General features: G+C 38.0%; 1 protein-coding gene across 1 annotated transcript in view; it reads right to left on the reverse strand.

The window, feature by feature from the left end:
* Positions 1-1,732: 1,732 nt before the first annotated feature.
* Positions 1,733-12,133, reverse strand: part of LOC118843339 (serine palmitoyltransferase small subunit A) — a 28,163-nt gene continuing 17,762 nt past the window's right edge. Inside the window, exon 2 of the mRNA XM_036750938.1 lies at positions 1,733-2,996. Coding sequence (XP_036606833.1) covers positions 2,893-2,996 — 104 coding nt within the window. The 3' untranslated portion in view covers positions 1,733-2,892. The remainder of the gene's footprint in view (positions 2,997-12,133) is intronic.

Here is a 12,133-nt window from a genome sequence, read left to right on the forward strand (position 1 = left end):
AGGCATTCCTGACTACAAGGTAGGACCTCTATGTACCACTGGAAGCCCTTTCTCCAAATGGCTAATTAAATCTAATTAAATTAAGCAATGAGAAATGAAGGCAATGATGCCAAGATTCTGCCCTACTCCAAAAAGCTTAATAATATTAAGCAGGCTACAAGTACCAGATTATATTAAGGATGGTACTGAACATTGCACTAAAAGAAAAAGTGGTAAACTTCTGATTAAATATTTCTGCTTAATACTGAGCATGCAGAGAGGTGGAAGTTAAATGTTTTGTGACCTTGTCCTATCAGAAGATGATAATTTTTAAAAAGCATGGAGTGCAAGTAGGTAAGACTGTATTTAAAAAATAATTTAGTGCATTGTTGGCACGCAATATTAATTAATACATATATCATTACAAGTCCAGTAAACCAAGCAGTATTTAAGCAAGAGGCAGTATTGGATGGTGGACAGAGTGCCAGTCTGGGAGCAAGAAAGACTTGTCAACAAGCAAGTCACCTAATTTCTCAGTGCCCCAAGTAACTATGTGATTCACATGAGTTGCTGGTGTGCATGGACCATCTCTGTTAAGAGTCTTAAAAGAGTTGCTGGGGCACTGAGAGGTACCTTGTCCAGTGTCACTTAACTGGACAGAGCCAGCACATCAGAGGCAGAACTGAGCGCTGATTCTCCTTGATGCAGATCCCAGCTCTCATTCAGCCATGCCACAATGTCTCTCTAATAAAGAACTAACTACAAATTATTTGTATCATGGACCTTTTGGACAGCCTGATGAGGCCTAGGAGACCCTTCTTAGAAGGAAATGTCAAATTTCAGCTGGCAGCTAGTGAAAATAAATTCTTTTTTCCCATCCAACTTTATGGATCCCCTTAAATCTATTCCTGGAACTGTTTGAGATGGTCTTTTCTAGCTCAGTTATGTTATAAATAACAAACCCCTCTCCATATTCTTAAAACACTATAAGGTTTACAAAGGTCTTTTACCCTGAGGTTAATAGCAAAGTATTATTATTCTAATTAGTCATTTTAGTGATGAAGATACCTAGGCTTGGAGAGGTTTAACAACTCATGCATTACCACACAAGTAGTAGCCTGCTTACAGATTGCTTCTTTATGTTCTTCGGATTGTAATTCAGTTCTCCTGGTCCACCTCAAATATGGGATTAGAAATGCTTTTGGGACCTCTGGAAAGTCACTTAACTACTCTAGGCCTAAATTTCAGCTGTACAATGAGGGAATTAAGCAGTCTATCTCTAAGCAAGGTCTCTTCCACCTCTACATTCTATGATCCAAAATAAATATTTCATTAAGAGCAGAATTTAGACAGCTAACACAACTCCTGGGTATAAATTTACAAAAAAGTTCAATTAAAATATTCCCTCTTCAGCTTGTTATTTTTTTACACAATTTTAAGTGTACCCCAAATACTGTCTGAACTATCAATAAAGAAGAAAGAATCCTAGCCTAAGAGTCAGAATCCTAGGTTTTAATCCAGATTCTGCTAGCAACTAGGTTGTATGACCGTGGAATAAAATCATTTAGCCCTTTCTTCATTTGTAAAATAAGAATTGGGTCATATCTCAAATTTTATGAAACTGTCTTTCTGTCTGTGCATGTAACCCAGTGCTTGACACATAAATGTTGCTTTAAAAATGCCTGTTGATGATTGAATTCCTTCTTAAAGTTTATCAATTCTATAATGTGGGGAGAAACTGCAAACTAATCAGTTAAAAATGATTACTCTTTAGTCGCAATAAAATTTAGAACAGAAAAAAAATACACAACATGAGATTAAAATTAAGAATAGCATTAATCTTAAACAAAGAAGTTTTCCCATCAGTTGACTTTGATTCTGATAATCAACCTTCACCACAGAAAAATTCTGGTTTCGAAACTTAAAGTTTTAAAGCACACCCTAATGTACACATATCATAAAATGTGAAATGCTATTTTAACAAGTTTGTAAAGTTCCTTGGATTATAGTTTTACTAGTCATTCAATGTGAACAATATGTTTGTTTTTTTATTTTTCAGCACCAGCTACAATCTTGAAATTCAATTTTACAGGGCTACAATGTTAGTGATACTCTTTAGGGAAATCTTTTACTGTTTACTTAATAAAACTACCATTTGAGGTCAGCATTCCATAATAATGCTGCTAAGTAAGTTAATTACTTCTCCAAGCATTTTATTATAGAACGTTTTTGTCAATGTGAAATCCATAAAATTAGGGTTAACTATTAAAAGGTTAGGTATTCCTTTATTCTAACAGTGGAAAGATCTTCTTTGCTCTTTCACTATTAAGGGGAGAAATACTTTGTTTTTTTTTTTTAATAACACTAAAGCAAAATAAATGTTTTATAATGAGCAGTCTAGACAGCTGAAACTACTCCTGAGTATAAACTTACAAAGAAGTCTCTTATGCTCAACTGAAGTATTCCCTCTTCATCTTCTTATTATTTCTACAAAATTTTGGTCAATGCTAGAAATATATCCTGGTAGATTTTTGTGCCAGACAATTGCCGAAGCAAGAGGCCTAATTAATGATGTCAGATTAAAAAATTGAAAGCAATCAAAATTTACTCAATGTTACATTAAGAAAAGCTTTCACAGAACAATAGTGAAACAGTTCCAAAGGCTAAGAAAATACTGATATTTAGAGTACAAACCACCACAATGTCAAAACAGACAAAATTATTATGTGAGGCAACACTTGAATAATGAATACAACACATGAATCAGGATTGCTTCCTTGTCCTACTAAAATGAAATTTAGTCTTTATATTCATAACATATGTCTGGAATCTGCTGAAGTCTCATTTCATCAAGGGAGGTTGCTTCTTCCCTTCAATGGATCTCTGGTCCGTTGCTTCTTGAGCACACTGTGTTCATTGTACAATTTCAAAGTAGTGTAATATTGCCAAGATATGTTGAGGCATGAAGATGTATCCAGTGTATAATGCCATTCCAACAATGGAAATCAACATGGAATCTGAGTTGTAATTAAGGAAAACTATGAGATTGTTTCTCTTAGTAGAATCGAGAATTTTAACAGAGATAATTTAAAATAGAAAAATGTACAGTCTTAAAAAGTAAACTCAAAAAATTTTTAAATGAGGAAAGCTTTCTTTCTAAACTGCAGTGTTTCATACTGACATAATCACAAGTGGCAAAGCATCAAAACCAATACAAGATGTAACTTAAAGCAAAATTATGATAATAATTTAGACCATAAACACATCTTCAGTTTATGCTATGTTACTTCAATTCTCACTCTTTTTTAATACATTTCACAAGTACTGCTACATGGCAGCAAAATCTAAAATACCACTGACTGCAATGAACTAAAGATGGACATCACTCTGAGGGCCATGGAGAACCGTAAAGTGAATGTGAGCATACCATAAAATATAACCAATTAAATCTCCCAAGAAGAACAAGAGTAAAGGTTGTTATCAAGAAACTGAGGGAGAGGAAGAGAAGACAGGCTGGGCAGTAGTAAGGGGATGGCAAATGGTCAGCCAGAATGAGAACCTCAGGATGTCAGGAGAAAGCAAGGAAGGCCTTCAACAAAATGGATAGCCCTTCTGAGGCAAACTTTAGGGAGAACATGAATAAGTAAAAACTGTTGAGTATAAACCATCCCCATCTGATCTAACAAATAACCCATGCATTTTATACTTACTCCCTAAACCTGCCCCCAACAAAATTAGTTAAATCTACACAATGCACAAATATTACCAACAAACTTACGTAATTATTTCTTTCCTGGGTACTATAATAAGGGTGAAACAGGGGGCACCTCAGGGCCATAATCTAGGGATCATAAATAAGTCTAACTGGAAGAGACTTCAGAGACCACATACTCCAAATTTCTCAATTTAGAGGTTTGCAGAGAGGTTAAATGATTTATCCAAGGTCTTAAAAAACAAACAACATTTGATAATTGCTTTCAATACAGTTGATTTTCTTTGTATTTTATGTATTTTGAAAAAGATTCTAAGGGGGGTGAGAAAAAGGTTAAAAACAAACAAACAGACCAAACCCACTCTAGAACAAGCCAGGGTTCTTTTCACTGCCTCTCACTCTTTTCCCAGACAAAGGGTCTAATCTGGAATGCTCATCAGCTCCTCACCATAATGTGACTAATTGAAGTCAGCTCCCAGTTTCTTTTTGCTACACATACAGAGAAAGACAAATGTCCCCACAGGGAACTTCTACCCCCTCATGAGTAAACACAAAAATAATTCCTGCTCCCTGGACTCAGACCAGAATGGAAAGGTTCCACCAGAGTTACATGATGCCTAACAGTAGGGATGAAGGGTCCCTGATTCACACAGTCCTAGGAGCCAAGCACCTTGCCCTGTGTGAGGAGACAAAATTAGAGTACTGAGAGCAAAGCCTCACCACCATTAATTTTACTAAGTTATCAAATGAAAATGGAAGGAGAGAGAGAAGTCAGGAGTTATTGTTAAGAACATCCTGTCTCAGCTTCAAGATTGCTGCTACCTTCAGTATCCCTCAATTTCTGTCTGTTCATTTGTACTATCTATCCCAGTTCCTCTCTAGGGTTTCTTTATGTAAAGGTAACATGACTTATATCAGGCAATGCTAAATATCAACTACCCAGGTCCCATGCATGGGAGGGCATGTCAGCAATATAACACTAACAAATATGAAAGCCTATAGGTTTTATGAAATATTTTTGCAGCTCATAAGATTATGAACATACTCTCAAGGGGAAAATGCAATTAGAACCTGGAAACTTAAAAAAAAAACTTTTATTGAACTACTTAAATTCTCATAAGCTTTATGAAATGCATGAAGAGGGTCTAGGACAGACTGTTAGGGGGCATGTCATTACAGAAAGGCCAGAGTATACTTTTTAAAGACATGTTTTTTTTTTCCTATTATAAAGAGCCCCTCTGCCCTATCTTCATTTCTTATAAAACTATTCAAAGGGCCTCTGGAACCTTGGAGACAGTGGTAACTTCAACAGAAACAGGAAAATGTACAAGAGGGGAGGGTTTGGGGAAAAGAAAATGGGTTCCATTTTGGACATGTCAAGTTTGAGATCTCTCCAGGAAATCCAGTTTGAAATGTCCAACAGGTTACTAACTGGTGATGTGGGACTAAAACTTAGGAGGAAAACAAAGTCAAGTGTGTGTCCATGTGCAAACACACGTATGCAAACAGACAAACATGAACACACACACACACACACACTCAAAGAATAACAGTGAAATTAAATGCATAAGAGACCAGAAGGTTACCAAGAGAAAGTATATATAGGTAGTTTTGTTTTTGAACCTTTTTTGGGATCATGCATTCCTTTCAAAGTTGGGTGAAACCTATGGACCCCTTTCCATAAGACTACATAGAAAAACAATTTTTCTTAGTTATAACTGTAACAACAACAACAAACAAACAAGTTCACGGACAACAAGTTAAGATCCCCTGATAGAGAAAAGAGCCTAGGACAGACTCTCAGGGCACGTCTACAGTTATGGGTCTTGATGATGAGACAAATAAGCAAAGGAGTTAGAGAAGGAAAGGTTAAACAGAATGAAAAATAGGAGTGAACAGTATCTCCGAAATCTGCAGAGGCCAGAGAATCCAGGAAAAGAGGGGTGTTAAATGTCCAATGCGGCAGACAAACTGAGAAGGATAGACACAGAGAGAAGGGAATCTGATCTGGCAATTAAGAGACTACTTTTGGTAAGAGCTGTTTCAGTTGAAGGTCTGAAGCTAGAATGCAAGGCATTGAGCAGTTGAGAGGAGAATAAATAGTGTAGGCAGCTTTTTCTAGGAATTTGTCTGAGAAATTGAACAAAGAGGTAAGATGATAGCTTGAGGGCAGGACAGGTCTAGAAAGCATTTTTTATGGTGAGAGAGACTTGGGCCTGTTTGAGAGAAGTAGGGGAAGGAAACAGTAGACACGGAGAGATGGAAGATTTTTAGGGAACAGAATGATTGAAGTTATAATCTGTTGGAGAAGATGGGAGGGGACAGACCCAAACAGGCATGTAGGGAAACAAGCCTCTCTAAAGGGTGACAAATGATGTCAAGGTATTTTGAGATAAGGAGAGAATTCAAGGTGAATGCCTTCAGTTTTCACAGTAAATTTAAGAGATGATCCGCTGGGAGATGGAGAAAAGAAGTGTGAGGCTTAAGGAGAAAAAATGTTTGGAGCAGTTCCTATGGGGAATAAGCGAGAGAATCAATTAGGAAGGGGATGGAGAGAGGAGGGAGGAGGAAGAACAAGAACAAAAAGAAGAGAGGAGGAAGAAGAAATAGTTAACATTTAAATAGTGCCTCAACATGTCAGGCACACTACGAAATGCTTGACAAATATCTCATTTGATCCCCACAACAATCCTGGATGATATTCTTGTTCCCATTTTACAGTGGAGGAAACTGAGGCAAATAGAGCTTAAGTGACTTGCCGTGTTGGCAATCAAAATGGGCTCTTAGCACTCAGTTCATCCAAGTGCCCTTGAAGAGTTTGGCCTTTATTTCCTTGATTAAATTAGGAGTCCTTGATGACCTCCTTGTCTCAAGGAAAAGCCTAATTTACATGGGTTTGAGTTACATGTTTATGACATCAGAGACTTTTAGACAACGTGGGTTTAAGTCACCTCTTTGTGACGATTTTAGGTCATGTGGGTGAGTTGACCCTGAAACAGATATAAAACCAGGGGTTGGCTTTCTCTTTTTTGGAGTCTGACCCACAGCTGTGGTGGTGCTCGTGACCGTTATGAGCTCCCGGGCTGAACTTAGATGTTGGTAACTATGAATCTGTATTTGGTCTGTCTGTAGATGTTTGTAATTTGTTTGTATTTGCTCTGAAGTTCAGGGTGCTGGCTTTTTCCCCTGAACTAAGTGAACAGTATTTGTATGCTGTATTAAAGTAAGCCTGTTAACCCCTTAACGTTGCTTTCCTTAGTAAAACAGATTAAAAGAACCTGGGCTTTTGTAGCATTTTGTGAGCTGGTTGTTGTTGATTTTACACCCCCCCAGGAGCTGTTAGCCGGATTGTTGAAACAGAGTGCCATATTATATCACTAATAAAATCAGGAAATTAAGAGAAAAGAAAATGCTATTAACAGTAAAACAACAGATTTAATAACCAACTATTGTGATGCATCAAGACATAAATAGACTCTCAATGAAGATAAATATAAAATTATGTTTTGCTGAAAGGCCAATAAAGAGATATATAATGGAGTTAAACAGTCAGTAACTTACACAGAAGCAGCAGCATAAGACAAGGTAAGAAATGTATGCACTGACACCTACATAAAAAAAACCTACATATCATTTAGACCCAGTCCTGCTTCTAATGCTTACTACTTGTGGGCAAGTCACATAACCACTATTAATTTTAATTTCTTTACTTGTAAAACAAGAGTGTTGGACTATATAGCACCTGGGATCCTTTTTGGATCTAGATTTATGACCCTAAAAATGCCTGCAGAAAATTTATGGTAGGGTATGGCCAAGAATGGCACGGAATAGATTATAATTTCTAACACTAAGGGAGTAACAACAGTAATGATGCCACGGAGCCACTGAAGTACAGAAATAAAGGAAGAATATTTCATTCTCTGAAATAATTAGAGAAATAGTCAATACATAAGGTTAGATCAAACCATATATTGGATGTTTTTGACAACTTCTACTATATGTAAATATCAGCATCACCTAAATTAATTTATAAGTTTAATAATACCAATCATGATGCCAACTTCATAAAATAAAAACATGTAAACAGTCCAATGTATTGAGGGAAATTATTAAAAAGGTATAACAGTAAGGCAATAATAACAATGTAGATGGTAATTGTCAAAATGCCTATGTAGTTCTGTACCACAAAGCATACGAAACTCTCCACATGGAAGGTAGAAGCAGTAAACCATTTATTCAGACACCAGAAAACCATATCCCACAAGGCATTTATCCAGTCTATCACAGCAGTAAAACATTCCACACACAATATACAACAGCCTCACCATCCCAAGACCTCTCTGACCCTCTGCTGGGGTCTTCCCAAAGACAAAAGACAAACTCATAGTACAGCTAAGCCAGCCTGTTCAGTTCTCTCTCTCATTGAATATTAAAATATACTATATTAAATATTCAATTTTATTACATGTTATATATTAAATTATACTACAAAGCAGTAATTATCAGAGTTATCTAGTATTGGGTTTAAAAAACAGAAAGATCAATGAGAAAGATGAACTAGAAATAAGGGTACATAATAGTATCTGATAGATTCAACAACACAAAAAAAGGGAGAAGGAAATTGACTGGTTTTTTTTTTGGTAGGAGGAGGAGGAACTGGATAGAAGAATAGCAAAAGTAAGAATTATATCCACCTCTCACATCATGTACTAAATTAAGTTTCAAATGGTCAATCATCTAAAAATTTTTAATGTTCTAGAAAACCAAATATATAGAAATTTTTTAAAAGGCTACGACAATTGTGAAGGAGAAAATTTTTAGTTCAACTAAACAGAGGGCAAAATAGATTAACTTTAAAAGTTTTAAAAGATCATGAAAAATCTTTGCAATAAGTAATTCTGGTAGGGTTGAGATAAGATGGCGGATTAGAGGCAGCAACCTAGCCAAATTCTCCCACTATTCCCCTCCAAACAACTTTAAAATAATACCTTGAATCAAAATGTGGCTTGGCAGAACTAACAAAAGGGCAGTGTGAGACATTTTTGAAGCCTAAGGCTACTTAGGTAGACAGAGGAAGTCTGTGATACCAGGGTAAGGGCTGGCCTGGAGCACATGTGGGTTGAAGGCAGCTGCAATAGCAGTCGTAGCAGCAGCAGTTTCAGGCACTCAGCCTAGAAATAGTTAAGGGACTTGGACAACTGGCTAGAATGAAATTACAGGAGACCTTTGGCTGCTACTTACTGGCAACTCTACTGCTCATACACAGTTCTGGGTTGCAACTCTGGGGTGAAGAGGAATGTTTGCAGTTATTCACAAGGGAGCAGGGGCCCTCAGCACAGTCATAGGACCAAGAGCAAACTAGGACTTGTGATTGCAAGAGAACAGGGGCCCTAGTCATAGTTCCAAGGCCAAATGGAGTAAGAGCACTGGTGCTTGCAACTGCAGAAGAGCAGGAGCCCTTCCTGGGTAAAGACTAGAGCACAGACTAGGAGACCAGTGATTATACTTCTCCCCGAAACACACCACCTTGGAAGCAACGAAAACTTGCAGATCCCCAGAACTAACTCTGAAAACAGCAGCATGAAAAAGCCTGAGCCTTGAGACAGTGCATTCCCACACCCAGGTGAGTAGAACTCAACTTTAACATACAGTTCAAAGTTAAGAAATAGGTTGGAAAAATCAACAAAAGCAAACAAACAAACAAAAAAACCCTGACCATAAAAAGCTACTATGGTGGCAGGGAAGACCAAGATACAAATTCAGAAAATGACAACAATGTGAAAATAACTGCAACCAATGCTCCAAAGGAAAAAAAATGTGAATTGGACAAAAGCCCAACAAGAATTCCTCGAAGAGTTGAGTAATGCAAGAAAATTATGAAAAGAGCCCTGACATACTGCGCTTTTCTCAGCAACCTAAGGGGCAAGGACAACTCCAGGGGACTCACGATGGAGAATGCTATCTTCATCGAGACAAAGAACTGCGAAGTTTGAATACAGACTGAGGCACACTACATGCTCGCCTTTTCTGCTTCTCTTTTGTTTTTGTTTTTGGGGGTTTTTTTTTTTTGGTTCTGTTTCTTCTTTCTCATGATTCATTCCATTGGTCAAAATTCTTCTCCACGACTTGACTAGTGCATAAATTAATTCAATGCGAAGTTATACATGACAGTTATATGAGACTTCATGCCATCTTGGGGAGGGAGGGGGGAGGGAGGGGAGAAAAACTGGAACTCAAAACTATGTAGAACCGTGTGTGGTAAACTAAAAATAAATAAAGAAATTTATAAAAAAAAATATGAAAAGAGAATAAACAGCTTGGTAAAAAAAACAGCTTGGCACAAAAAATACTGAAGAAAATAACACTTAAAACAAAAAAAACACCAGAATTGGCCTAATGATAAAAGCATAATGGACCCAGTGGAAAAAGAGGCACAGAAGCTCACTAAAGAAAATAATTCCTTAAAAATTAGAATTGGTGAAACAGAAGCTAATGATTACATGAGATATCAAGAAACAATAAAACAAAGTCAAAAGAATGAAAAAATAGAAGGAAAAGTGAAATATCTCAACAGAAAAAAAAAAAAACCTGACCTGGAAAATGGATCAAGGAGAGACAATTTAAGAATTCATGGTATATCGGAAGGCAGTGGTTAAAAAAAAATGCATCCAGACATCATTTTTCAAGAAAAACTGAACCAATCAAGGAAATCTGTACCAATACCTTAGATCCAGAAGGTAAAATAGAAATGGAAAGAATCCACTAATCACTTCCTGAATGAGATCCCAAAATGAAGACTCTGAGGAATGATATAGCCAAAGTCCAGTGTTCCCAATTTAAAGAGAAACAACTACTGTGAAGCCACATTCAGAATCATGCAAGATTTAGCAACTTCCACATTAAAGGAGTTGAGGGCTTGGAATATGATATTCTAGAAGGCAAAGGAACTAGGATTACAACCAAGAATCACCTACTCAGAAAAAATGAATATAATTCTTCAGGGGAAAAATGGATATTTAATGAAGTAGAAGACTTTCATGCATTCCTAATAAAAAGACCAGAAGTAAATTGAAAATATGACATTCAAGCATATGATTCAAGGGAAGCATGAAAAGGTAAACACAAAAGAGAAAACATAAAGAGACTCAATAACTCTGAAGTGTTCACATTCCTACATGGGAAGATGATACGGTAATTACTAAGAACTTTATATCCTAGATGGCCGCGTGAAGGCAGAGTCTTACCGGAGCTCTCTCACAAGGTCTGTCAGATTCCCATAAAAAAGTGAATTTGAGCAGATTTGAGAGAGTCAGAAACCGCGAGCAGTCTGCGTGGGGCAAATTTCCGAGCCGGGAGAGTTTGAAAGGCCGGAGGAACGAACCTGCAGGCTCGGAGAGTGCTCGGTGCGGAGCTGCTCCAGACCAAGGCGGAAGCGGCTGGCCGGGAAATCCACGTGGGAGACGGGCTGGGAGAAAGCTGGGCGCCCAAAACCGGCGGAGATCCCCAGGACTCCCAACACAGGACGGCAGTCTGTGGGAGCGACGAGAGGCAGCGCAGCGCCACCGGCCATGAAAACACCGACTCCTGACGCTTGCAAAACCCAGGAACTCGGCTTCTTGAACTTCCGCAAGACTCAATGGCCAGGTAAACGGCTCTAACCCCTCCCCCCCTCACCCAGAGAATTCCTCGGGAAAAAAAAAAGAGAACTGAAACAGAGGAGAGAGTAGCAGGGCCTCACTGGACAAATACCAGCAGCTTATTAGTCCCAGAGGGGAAGAGTGGGCAGGGGTCAACGCCAGGAGCCCAGACGTAATCTTGCTCCCCCAGGGGAAGCGCCAGTCATCAGCTCAAACAACAAACAGCTGAGACCATTGCTGAAAAGCAAGTGCTGGAGAACACCCATAGGGAGTGAGACGCCAGGGAGCCAGACCCCTCCCCCACACCTCAGGAAACTGAAGGTTATAATTCTAGACTCACAACCCCCAGAATAAGAAAGCTGGGACAGAAAGCCCTGAGACTCACAGATAGAAATTCGTTCTAACGCCAGCAAAAGGCAATCCAACATGAAGAAGAACACAAAAAAACCGAGGACAATAGATTCTTTTTATGAAGACAGGCAGGATCAAAATATCGACATAGAAGAAGATAGCAATGACACGGTAGATACATCAGATACCTCAAAAGCTAATATGATCTGGTCTCCAGCCCAAAAAGCACTGCTGGAAGAGCTAAAAGAGGACTTTAAAAACCAAATTAGGGAGCTAAAAGAAAATATGGAAAAAAAATTCACTGATGAAATCAAGTCCCTAAAGAATAAGATTGGCGAAATGGCTACGGAGATTCAGAATCTAGAGAGAGAAAAGGATACCCTGAGAGGTGAAATCAACCAATTGAAAATGGAGGCTCAAAAGCAAAATGTAAACACTAACTCATTTAAAATTA

The sequence above is a fragment of the Trichosurus vulpecula genome, chromosome 3 (genome assembly GCF_011100635.1).
Source record: "Trichosurus vulpecula isolate mTriVul1 chromosome 3, mTriVul1.pri, whole genome shotgun sequence".
Taxonomy (NCBI): domain Eukaryota; kingdom Metazoa; phylum Chordata; class Mammalia; order Diprotodontia; family Phalangeridae; genus Trichosurus; species Trichosurus vulpecula.